We start from the raw sequence: 12942 nt of genomic DNA, 5'->3' as shown, positions 1-12942 counted from the left end.
CAGACTTGGGCAGTGCACCCTCTTCCAGGTGTGCTCATGGGGGTGCTTTGGTGTCCACCCACAAATCTTGGTGGTGTCTCAAGCCCTCTTGCCTCTGCCCAAGCACCTCAGCCTGCTTTTTGTAATGTCTGAGCTCCAGTCCATGTGTCCTTATGTAGTGCCTCATGGTACCTGGGTTCTTGATGTTCTTGATAATAACATATTCTATTATCTATTGTTGTTTGGATAAGTGGTAAAAGGTGGCCACTTAGAAAAAAGACAACATGTGATAGCACTTTCTTTATCAAGGCATGTCTTCTTTTTGTTGAATCTTGCAGTTCACATTTACATTGGGTACAATTTCTATAACATGAGGTGCAAACAATACATGTTCAAATTAGGGAAATGTCTGCTTCATATTCACACAATGGTAGTTTTCTAAGGAAACTGACTGAACTTCATTAGGAGAGAATTTAATGTACTAGAAAATAGTATTTGTATGTAAAATTCCCAATCCTTTCCTGCATTCACTGACATGAAATTGATAATGCTTAGATAATACAAAAATAAACCTTCTGTATCAGGCAAAATTTTTATTTATAATCTTTCGGTCTTTCAGTCATTCCTAAAATGCTTCTCAGAAAAAATTTATCCTAAAACAATTATTTCCAGTTTTCACTGTAAATGGCTCTTTTGTTACTGAATTCCAGAACAGCATATATTATAAATTAACCTGTTTTGAGAGAAACATGGTAGCTAAATAAAGTATGAATATTATAAATATAGGTATTATATAGATGTGACTATATACATATAAAACATACTGCATTTTATATATAATTATATAACATTTACGTAGAATAGGTATAATACATAAAAATAATTATTATTCACATTATCAGCATAAAATAGACATAGTTAAGTATTTTTAATTATGTAATAGTATTATATTGTCCACAGAAATTAAGAGGCTGAGAACTGGCTAACCGAAGAAAATTGTGAAGCTATGGATTTTGTATTTCATATTGAAGACACTAAGAGTGCATAAGGTTGAGACATGAAAGAGTATTAATACAGTACATAAATAATTGTCATATTCATGTATGCAAATATCAAACAGAAAATTCTTCAGTAATGCAGAGTGTGTTTCTGCAATATTTTAAACATTATTATGGGTTAGTTGTAATTGTAATATTTTCATTAACTGTATTTTAGATATCTGATATCCATGTTACTGGAGAGTCAGAGGACATGTCTGCTAAAGAGAGACTGCTCCTATGGTCGCAGCAGACAACCGAGGGTTATGCTGGAATACGTTGCGAAAATTTCACTACCTGCTGGCGTGATGGAAGATTATTTAATGCCATCATTCATAAATACAGGTAAGTAGTCCATTTGTTCTCTTGGAAAATGTGAATTACAGCATTTTAATGTGCATAGGGAGATGGCTCTGTGGTTTATGCTTGTAATAGCAGTGCAGCAGTGGAGATGACAGTGTCTCTTCCTGGGCAATTCCCTGCTCTTTGCAGCCAAAGCATTCCTCATTAGCCCTTGCGTATGCCTCCTTCCTCAGAAGGACATCTCCATGAATCCTGCACCTCCAAGCTGCTGAGGAGAATGTCACGGGGTTCAGTCTTCTCCACAGTCCCTTTTTGTCATACTGACATTTAAGTATAGGCAGGGTAGTGGCAGAACTGATCACCAAAGTCCAAAACTGCACTGCTGGTGAAAGCCATCGCCTGTTGTGTGACCTGAGATATGCCTGAGATCCCCATATTCTTCCCTGTATGACTTTACCATGGCCCTGGAGCCTCAAGCTTCTTCCCTTGGAGCCCAGATCTACTCTGAAATGTGTCACCTGTAAAATGGCAGGGTATTCTCATGGAAAATGGGGCCAGCTGGCTTGAACGTTCTCAGTCTTAGAAGACAATTGTGCTACTGTATGCTTTTGTGACCACACTCTTACAAAGTTAAACAGGCTTTGGTAGAACTACTGGTGGCTGCGGCTAGAAGCTAAAGCATACAGCATGTTAACTTGAAATACAGTTGAAGATGTCTACTGACAAGAGAGGATTTCTAATTCTGGATTCTAAGTGAGATCTGTCTTGATAAAGCTGACTTTGGCATCAAAGCTCATCATAGGACCAAGATTTAAGGTCACTGCTGTGTTCAGTGTTCCCTCTTGGTTGGCGGCATCTCTCTGGTACATTTTTTGGTCCCTGAATTGAATAAGGAGTTTTGTGTCTTAGAGGACCATATGGGAGAGTATTCTGGCCACTGGGCTAATTAGTGTGTACTGACTTGTCCCTCACTGTGCAACGCTTGCAACTTTCTGGGTTTTATTATAGCACGTGTAGTTTGTGCTGTGTGCCCTGGGGCACATCATAAGGAAGTTTGAGGGTACATGACTTCCTTGGTATAGTATCAGTGGAGTGTCCCAAGTAGAGAGAGACAAATTTGGTATGTTTTAATGCAGCTCCAGGGAACAGACCCTGAGCAGATTATTCCGTTCTTGTATTTCCTCTTGTGGGACCATTTGGCTCACCGCAGAAAGAAGCCTAGGCAGAGCCAGTATGCGTACGGTACGGGGACTAGGACACTGAAGTAAAACAGGAGATAAGTCACGCAGATGCAGCCTTTTCCTCACACGCTGTGTAGAGAGGCTGTAAGCACAACATATAGTGCTCTGAGTCCTAGAGAAGTTAGCTGTGACAGTGCGTAACATTATGGTAAGATAAAGCTGCATCTGAATCAATTAGGTCTTTTTGTCACTATGCTTCTCTTCTGGGTAGCCAGTCAGGGAGGAGGTGCATGCCAGCAAGAAAGTCTTCTTTTAGTAACATTGGCAAGACAAAGGGAATTAGCTGGCAAAAGACTAGGCTGTTTTACTTCAGGACAGAGCAGCCAAAAGAATGAACATAGCACAGGCAAGTATTTGAAAAAATAAATAATTTGAGAGATACAGGGAAAGGGGAAGGCAAAAAAGGAAGGAGCTTAATGAGATGGAATAATGGAAAATATTTCCCAGAGCTTCTTCGGAGCCTTATTACCACTTACATAGAGCAGTGTAGCCTATACAGATCAGTTAATAAATAATGAAAAACTTGAATTCCATCCTCTAGCTGTGAGAATGTTAAAGTCTTGGGACATGACTGAGTACCTGCAGTTGATTTGCTAGAGCAGTGTTTCTGGTAGTGCTCCGAGTTTCATTCACAGCGTTTCAGCAGGGAAGCACAGGCACCTTGGACATGAGTGCATTGCACAAAGCAGATGATTCAGTGGCTGAGGACCAGTCGCCATTTTGAGTGCTTCTGTGCCAGTTTCCATTTAGCTTATCCTCTTCTTGTAAACATAACTTCATCTAAGGATCCTGTGTCCTTCCCAGGAATGTTTACTGTCCTTATCTGATGTCTTTTTGCTGTGAGAGGTTACAGTTTCTCAGACACCGTCTTGCTGATTAAATCAGTGAGATTCTTCCACAGGCTTCAGTGAGCTTCTATTTTTCTTTCCTTTGTCATTTTGTACCATTAAAAGAAAGATAGTAATTTCCAGCGATTGCTCACAAGATACGAATGATCTCCCCAAACAGTCATCTGATATTTTTAAGTACAGTGTTTTGCTCCAGAGAGCTCTTTTAAAGCTCGGTTTGTGTTCCGAGCAGTATGTAGGTTAAACAGTAACAAAACGTGCACATTTCTGGCAGTGATTCTCCATATGCTCTGTCTGTTTTAGTAGCTCCCATTTTGTGGATCACCGGTGGTCTCATGAGCTAGGCTGAGCGCCCTGCAGATGCTGCCGGCTGCTGTGCTCCACCAGGGTGGATGACCAGATGTGCCTGCTTGGGGGGTGGGATGGGACTGTGGCGCTGCCACCGTGGAGCACCCCCATGGGTGCACGTCTGTCAGTCGTGGTGCAGTGTGGCAGCCCCTCCTGTGCCAGGTATGCCGTGCTCACTGGAGAGTACCTCTGCTTACAGAAGCACCATGCACCCTGGGCCAGGAGGAGTATCTGCTCTCTGTCAGTGGGGATGGGGCTTTGCAGCAGGGATGCGACTTCCAGTCCCAGAAGTGATTTAAATGGGCCCAGACCTAATTTTAAGGGGATGACGTTTAGTGCTATGACAGTAATAACCAGAAGGCTCAGAAATACCCAGGCGTGTTAATGGTATCTAGAATTGCAGTTGTACTGAGCGACAGTAAGCTGTACATTGGATGGAGAGCACATGCTTACCCATGTCAGGACACAGAGGCGGGGGCTCCCCATGGAGGCTCTGCCAGGGCAGGGCCCGGCAGCCAGGGCCTATCCTGCTGCCCCAGCCAGGAGCAGGGCAGCCGGCGGGCACCGGGGCAGCCCCAGCCCCAGGTATCAGGCACCTCCCTGGGCACGGGCTGAGGCTGGGCCTGGGATGTGGGCCCACAGTTAGGCTGCACCACTGCAGGGGCCATAGTTCAGCTGGGGGCCAGAGGCAAGAGCACCAGCAGCTCCCGGAGGACAGGAGCCACGCTGTCCCTGAGCTAAACCTGAGCAGAGACAGGCAAACCCCATGCTCACAGCCATGACACCATGGCTGAGACGCCTTTTCTGGACATGCCATCAAGAACACAAGCCATACAGGTCCAGCATGATCCCTACAGTTGGTCAGCTGTGAGACAGGGAGATGTTACTGTCCAGTTCTAGGTGACAGGACTGGAGTGGCAGGCTATAATTACATCCTTTCCAGGCATAAGCAATTTTTTAAATTGCAAGTACACACCACCTTCAAGACTTCAGGAAATTGCTGAAGCTATGGAGGGCTGGGCGAGGAGCTGGGCTGTGAATCAGTCACCAGCGGGCAGGGAGCCTCTCCCTTCAGCGGGGCTGACAGCCCACCTGCTTTAACAGCAGGTGAGGATTGTTTCATCTGGGCTGCTGGTAGTGGTCTCCATTTTTTTTCCTGTCCTGGCAGAGGATCCCAGCACCTTTTGGTGCAAGCCAGCTAAGATTTATGATGCAGAAATGCAGGAATACTGCATGAATTTGCCATGGCTCGCTGCTCCCGCCAAGGTGCGTGGGAGAAGCAGGATAAGGCCGACCTGTGCCTGGCATGACTAACTGTAGTACCCGCTACAGCATCTTGACAGAGATCAGCAGGCCAGTGTGTGGCAGCTGGGTGAGCCGGGTTCCTCCCTGTCTCCCTGCCCTGCCTGCACCCACAGATGTGCTGGCAGCACTCCGCTTCCAACACCAAGCTTGGGGACGCAGGCAGCGTGCAGGCGCCAGATCACATGCGAACAGATTAGTCACCTGCTCTCCTGAGCGAATGCAGTATATTTGTTTTCTTCCCTCAAGCAACAAGGGATAGGTTGTCAGAGCTTTTCATAAGGGCCTTCAGACACTTTTTCTCTTAACTCTTTTAAGAGTATGAATGAGTTTGCAGTGATTTTTTGCAGTGTTCTTTAAATAAAGGGAAGTTATTTTATGAATGACAGAAATGAGAGGAAAAAATTACTCTGAGGTGTTTGACTCCATGTACAACAAATATTTTTTTTCCTCCAAATTTAGGAAAATGTAATTTGTTTTTGCATGAGAAAGTTGCTTATGTTTTCAGCAGGTTCCAGCCGTCTGTGTTTATAATTGAAGATTACTTGGCTGAACTTCTGAAGAGTATATAAAGCTTCCAATGTAAAACATCCTGTACATGATTAAATTCCTGGGAAAGGAATGGGGCTCCACACCGGCCTCACGAGCTGCCTTAGTTAGGGAGCTCCATTGCAGACTCTGGCTTTTGCTTTTCATGCTGTTACTCTGTGTGAATATTTCTTTTAACATAGAAAACCAAATAAAATGATCACATTAAAAAGTCTGTTTTAATACTGAACTTGACCACTTTTGTAATTGTATGATTTTATTTAAATATATCAGCTTTCAAACTCTTTTTTGAACCTCCACACCTTTCTTTGGATCTGTGATCAGGCCATTTGTAAGGCTACAGATATGCCTAGGAGATTCAAGAATATTCTGTATGTCTCATCTATTATGTAATTGGCCTTTTATAGCTTAATTTTTTCATTGCAGGTGTGTATTACTTGCTTCAGTGTGTTGTGTTGGAAGAAATCTGACTTCAGGCAGTTTAAAAAGTACACGATGTTTCTTTCATACCATCATACCATACGCAGCAAAAACCTGTAAGCCAGACTTCAAAGTTGGAGGCTGACTTTAGTCAGCATCTAATGCCCAGATTTTCCCAGAGATACTGCCATCTACACACTGGGGTCTTCATCTTGTGGCTCTATGGTGTATTTCTAGTCACTAAGACTGTGCTTTAGGTAAATGCTCTTGATTTGTGTTTTCATTTTCTTATGTACGTAACTTTTGCCCTGAAGAAGAAATACTAATTTTTCAGAACTGTATCCCGTTGTTGAAATACATAGAAACAGTTGGTGTCTATAGAGAGTGATGAAGGTTAGTCTTCGTTCATTAGGGGTTGCATGCCAGATTGGAGCTAGTGATCTGAATTATAGATACATTACACTTTGCAGATACATTTATTTTAAAGCAAAGCAAATTGAAATAAAAAGTTATACCAAAGTAAAAAACCTGCTTTTTTTGACCTCAGGCTGCCCTGACCCTTTGGTACATAAGGACTACAGGCACTTTCAGTTAAAAAGTGTCTGAAAATGGGATTTAAGAAATAGCAAAAATAATAGCTGTAAGATTTACAGTTAAATGGCACCTATAGACACTTCATTAAGGACAGTCACTACTGATACTCAGAAAACAGGCATGGTTACAGATCAGCTCATCTTACTTTCTAAAGAAAAAAGTGAAGTATGGAAGATAGGAAAAGAAGATCAATGTCAAACATGCACACTTTTTGTAACAACGTGTGCACCCCTTTCTACGCTTTATTTTTGTATTCTTACAATTTTTATAATAAAGAGGGAATTTTGCTTTTAGCATTTACAAAAGGAATTCCAGCAAGAGCAGTATGGAACTAGATAATAGCATTTAATGAGTAGCCCCAGTGGTGCCTGCATGGTGAAAAACAGTGTCCATTCAGGAAGCACTGCAAGCTCAGTTCCTAGATAAATCCATGTTTTTTAAGTTCTGGTCTCAGGTGTCAGGTCTGTTCTAGTAAATGAAGCGGGTCCAGCCCCTGCTCTCTGGCCTTGTGAGTAAGTGGTACAGCAGGGCTTGTGTCTGCATGGCTGAACTCTCCCCTCTGTCCCCCAGACAGAGTGCAGCCTCTTGAGGGCAGTCCTGGGTCAGTGTTGTCCCTTGAACTGGGCTCATGTATTGCTTGGGAGTGCGTGGGTTGCAATGGGCCATGGTCATGCTATGGGAAGGACTAGCAATTAAAGAGTCACAGGCCCTTGATGTGGCCTTCTGTACACTTCCAGCATAGACATGTCCAGTTATGTCTCGGCTTTTAGGTGAATTTCAGCAACCATACAAAATGGTTAGGAAAAAAGTGGACAAACTGTGTTTAGGTCAGGCAGCAGTCTGACAAGTGAGCAGGACTGTAGTATACACATGAAGGGTTTGAGGAAAGAAAACAAGCAAGGTTATTTCATGTAATGCTATACCAAGGCTTGCTGAGACCACATGCAGACAGTTGTCTACAAATTTTGGCACCACCTAACAAGAATGATAAGTATTAGAAATGCTGCAGAGAGCGAAACTGGTGATAGAGTTCAAAGGGGTGCATTTTGGGCACAGGTTTGAAGAAAAATGTTTTTTACTGTATTGTTAAAGAAATGTGGCGATTTGATCCAAAGGAGCCTTTGCTAGTGGTAAAATTTGTGTAAGGCCTTAATGATGCCTTAAGTTGTATACAGTTTAGAGAGAGACCAAGGAGAAAATAGCTACTATTCCCAAACGAAAGAGGAACAGAGGCTGATGGTGAATGCAATACCAAAAGAGTCTAGGTACACTGGGTGCTTCACGTGGGAGGAAGAGGAATAGAAGCTGCAGCAAAGAGCATGTCCCCAAAGGAAGCAGCACTGTGACCGCTCCATAAATGCCAGATAAAGGGAGAGGCAGATTTTCCAGGGCCACAGTGCTTTTCTTTTGAAATATTGCTATAGTAACTCTGTATACTTTCAGAACTACTAAGTGGCTGTTTTTGGGAGTGTGGCATAAGGAGCAAGCTGGACTCCGGCCTGCTAAGTAACTGTTCTGATTTAGGACAAGGTTTAGAACTGGGATGATTTGCCACGTGTGTATAGTTAGTTGAACACTAAGCTCCTAGCCAGCAGTGCTTGTGTCATCCCTCTTATGTTAAAACATGTTGCAGCTGGTCAGGTACTGACATGAATACATTCCTGAAGGGGAGGAGCAGTGATGCCTCAATTTGCAGTAACATGTTGACCACCCTTGGGGAATGAATGAGAAAGAAACTAAATATTACACAGTGTTAAGCCTTAAAATGCTAGGGGATGTGTTTTGAATAAAGAGATTAGTTGGGTCTGCTGGTTTTGGCTTGCCATTTTGTAACTTGTAATTTATTGTTACCCAGCTTTAACAAAAAGAAAATGTGAGTTTGGTTGCGTTGCTCCCCCTGCCACCTGCCCCCTTCCCACCCACCTCATTGTTCAGAAGCATGGTTGTTACTGTTTTCAACAGGTTTTGTTACATAGAAGAAATGAACTTGGCATTAAGAATTGGCAATTTGGGAAAAGATAAACAGCATTCAGGATAATTAAAAATATTGAGAAGCAGACATGCTTTTAACATTACTTGCCTGAGTATGCATATACATATAACTAATGGGTTTAGAAACAAGTAACCTCAGCTGCAGTTTAATTGAATGCACTCAGAAAAATTCTGTGATGGCTCTTGGTAAAGTCTATATTAAAATAGTACTGGAAGCAGGCCTGCAATTTTAACATCTTGTGTTGTGGTGGTGGTTAGCCTTAGCGGGTATTAGATGGAAGACTTCCAGGCAGTTGGGTTGATTAATTTCAGATCTGGACTTAAAATGATCCCTGTGTATGTTGTGCTGGATTCTACTGCAAAGTAGCAGCTGAATGACAGATAACAGTTTTCTTTTTGCTATAACTGAGGAGAAGAAAATACTGGGACGAAATCAAAGCCTTTCTCTTGCTTAGACCAAATGGGAGTAAAGTGAACAGTAAAGCTTTGGGTTGAAAGGCCAGGGTTTTTTTCAGGTTTCATGTGTCTCTTACTCTTTGATCGGTAAAGACCAGGACACCTAAGGGTGTCAGAAGCCGTTATCCAAAAGGGTATGGTGTCTGAGCAGTGGTGGCGTATGTGTCCACGATAAATGGGACAGGGAGAGGTCTTGGTCTTCTGGCAATGCCTTTGGCAAATTCGTGGCACATGGAGAAATGGTTGCTTCCAAGGCAGGATGGCACAAGGAGCCTTTGGGAAATCTTTTGAACTCATTGCAGTACCTCACCCTTCTTCCCTGTTCGTAACTGTGTTAATCCCACTGGGAAGCTAGTGTATCAGGCAGTCACTTCTGGGGTCTGGAGTAGTTTTTCTCAGGGAGCAGAACAGAAAAATCATTTGGTTGGGTTTCTTCATTGTCTTTTTGGCATTCAGACACTCCAAGGAAAGGTACTTTATGGTTATTTCTGTAGATTGCACAGTGGGGGTTGACGTTAACAGCTGTGACCCTCATTCCTATTTAAATGTTATCATAGGCAAAAAGTTGGCAAAGTTACTATAGAATTTTTGTAATAACAAAAACATCTCGTATTACAAAGAGAATGTAAAATCTGGTTTTAAAGCTGGTAAAAGGACTGACTGAGATCCTTTCTAGTTTCATTCCTGTGTATACTGAACTTGAAATCTACATTGCAAACTTACTGCCAAGTTGTGATTAGGGTTCATTTGGCGTGGCTAAAGCTGAACTCAATGTTTAACTGATAGATCTTTGATGTTACAGTGCCTCAGTTGTGTCTTTATCTGAATCAGTTGGTATGGCAAGTTACAGGTAAAATTCTGCTATGCAAACAAGGGTAGGACAGGAGGTTTCAGTAGGTTTATTAAACACTTTGCTTGTCAAATCAAGGACATGCACAATAGAAGGAATTATTTGAATTAGCTGTGTATACTGCTAGGGGCTAACTTAATAAGTTAGGACACCTGAGGGCTTTTTTTTTCGTTATTTTTAGTGCAGTTAAAACATTCATTCTTTTTCTACTGGAAGTCTTGATATAACATGTTAGGATGTCTGAAGAATAGACAGGAAACATCCATAAAAAGTGCACCCTTGTCGCACTGTCACTTGCAATATTTTTTTCAGAATTATTCATTGTATCTGAAAACGTATATGAAATATTATGAAAAAGATACACAAAGGAGAGCTGAAGGGTTCAGATCACGTGAGAATTCTTCAGCTCTTGAGGGAATAGAAGGGCGTGATTGTTCATCTTTAGAGAGGCATTGAGTGAAACCTATAGAGCCACATAAAATCATGAATACTACAAGCATTCCTGTCATACCAACACAGGAGAAGATAAAACCAAAACGAGTGTAATGATTTTGCATAATGATCATGCAAAATGCATTACCACAGTATGTTATTGAGGCTGGGGACCTGTGGAGCTTGAGAAACGTATATGCCACATGCTTGAACAGACAATCTGCAGAGCTGTATTCAGCAGCATGCTTTTTGGTTTATCGCAGTTGTAAGGATAAAACTTTTCTATAATGACAGTTTTCAATTAGAAAATTGTTTGCATTTTCCCTGAATTCTGAAGTGTTGCCTGACTTCAGTGATGACACTGTTCAGCATCACCCAGTGGTTTGATGTGTTGGGATAATTATTTGTGTCACCATGTCATGTGTTAGTTGAAGATTTTATTGTAAAGTCGATGGCTGAACAGTCATTTTAGTCTCACATTTGAGATTACATGAAATATTTTCCATATCTCCCCCCCCCAAAAAGATATTTCTGAAAAGTAGTCAAATATTTATGTAAATTACTTCAAATAATTTGTGTCAGTTGACCAAGATAGAAGGATTTCATGGAGTACTTTTCACCTGCTTTTCACCTTTGAACTTCCAGTCAAGTGCTGAATGATGAGCTACCAGGTATCATATACCATGCATCTCCTTAATTACAGTAGTAAAATTTTGGTAGCCTTTTTGAATTTGTTTCATATTAATTGAATGAGAAAGTCTTCAAGAAGTCCTAAGCAAAACTGCAATAATCACTGTTATCAAGTCTGTGAGAGCCAGTTAAGCAATTCTGCATTTAAAATGTACAGCATTGCTTTATTTTTCTGCTAGTTTCAGTCTCAAAACATGCATGTTCAGTGAGGCAGCACATTTCATGACAGCTTTGCAGTTATCTAAACTTCTACTCAGTACAGTCAGTGGATTTGGCTCGCTCTGAAGTAATTCTTGGGTTCTGGATAGCTTGCTAGATAGGTTGCACTGGATGCGTTGGCCAGATTTCCACCAACTATAATGAAATACTTATAGACACTTGCATGTAGATGCCTAAATTTCGGTGCCTGGATCTGGAGCTGAATCTTACCCCTTGTTACTTTCCTCATCCTCATATATATGTAATAGAGACCTTGTCATCTCATGGAAGTATAAAAGCTGGAGGCTCTCAAATCTTTCTCTGTTCTTTCTTGTCACATCCGGGTGAATCTGTTAAAAAGAAAGCAAGCTATTCTTCCTAGAATTTACAGTCTACAGTTACATGTCCTGTGAATGCTCAAGGCTGATTACTGATGATCAGACCTGGCTGTGCATTATTCCGTGTAAACCTCCTTTTCTGGCCAACTCCACTTAATAGTGTTGTAACTGTAGATTAGAAGTCCTGCCTGTCCTTTGACTGACTGTTTCCTCTGAAGGACAGCTGCAGCCAGTTCTTTGTTTAGATACTCCGTCACACTTACGTCCATGATGTATCTTTCATGTTTAATTTTCTAGCTTTTCTACTCAAATGTTTGTGAGTAGTGTGCAAAACTACCCATCTAGCAGCCATGTGAACCCAAGGACCAGTGCTAAGGAGCTTCAGGCAAAAATGGTCACCTGGTTCAGACATGTGGTTCAAAACTTAGTTTTGCCAGTTGCAGACATTGGCATAGAAATTAGTGCTCACATTTCTGTACTGAGGTCTGAGAATGAAGGGTTCTTTCCTAACATAGAGCAAGAAACTCAATGAAGCTAGAAAACCTCCTCATGTGTGATTGTTGTACATAGATTCTTCTGAGACAAATACACAGTTTTGTAAGGGATCCAGAGCTTCTGAAAGGAGGGTAGCCTAGGGTATACTGGAAGATAGCGTTGACTCAGGAGTCAGCATTGTACCTTCTTTGCTTAGCGTGGGGTTTTTGACCCCAAGGAACCTGCTACAGAACCTTGTGCTGTGTGTCTATATTGTGGTCCTTGATTCTGATGATGGAGGAGATCTGTTCCTCCTTAATGCCACAAAGTCATACCTGCTTGCCCTTTTTTAGCAGAAAACCTCCTCTTCTTCCTCTGTAAGAGATCAGACTATGTGGAAGGAAATCTGAATTACTCTGCTCCCTGAAACTTGCATTTCCAAGTTCTCTGAAACTGGGTTACTGAACCCAGGTAGTCCTCTGTGGCCTTTTTTTCCCCTAAGACATGGCATCTTTATATTGAAGCTCCCATGTGCCGATGGACAAAAAAATCAAGAAAATAACTGTGGTAGGCATATGCATTAGCAAAGGATACCTCCAACACTATAATTGGATCTCATGGTCATGACAATGTACAGAGCGCTGTATCTGCAAACATTGGGCATCAGTAGAAATGTGTAGGTCACAAGGACAGTATGTGTTAGTTGAAGTCCAGGAGTCATTCTCATCATGTTGATGCCTCCATCTTTATAAAGCAGGCTCTTCAGCAAGCTGTTTTGAACAAGACTTAGATTTGTACCTGACGCGGAGACAAATTCTTTAGTTAAAGTTGCCAAATATTGACTCTACATATAAGCTGGTGCAAATATTTTTCAACTTTTTTGAAACTGTT

The 12942-nt window shown here is 41.8% G+C and overlaps 1 protein-coding gene across 14 annotated transcripts in view; it reads left to right on the top strand.

The window, feature by feature from the left end:
• The window catches only part of DST (dystonin), a 314486-nt gene that overhangs the window by 145563 nt on the left and 155981 nt on the right, over positions 1-12942 (top strand). For all 14 annotated transcript variants that reach the window (XM_041128914.1, XM_030037882.2, XM_030037880.2 and 11 more), the window contains one exon: positions 1195-1361. In XM_041128914.1, coding sequence (XP_040984848.1) covers positions 1195-1361 — 167 coding nt within the window. The remainder of the gene's footprint in view (positions 1-1194; positions 1362-12942) is intronic.

This window comes from Aquila chrysaetos, chromosome 15, assembly GCF_900496995.4.
Source record: "Aquila chrysaetos chrysaetos chromosome 15, bAquChr1.4, whole genome shotgun sequence".
Classification (NCBI taxonomy): domain Eukaryota; kingdom Metazoa; phylum Chordata; class Aves; order Accipitriformes; family Accipitridae; genus Aquila; species Aquila chrysaetos.
The sequence above is the reverse complement of the archived record's forward strand: the minus strand, read 5'-3'. Positions and strand labels throughout refer to the sequence as shown.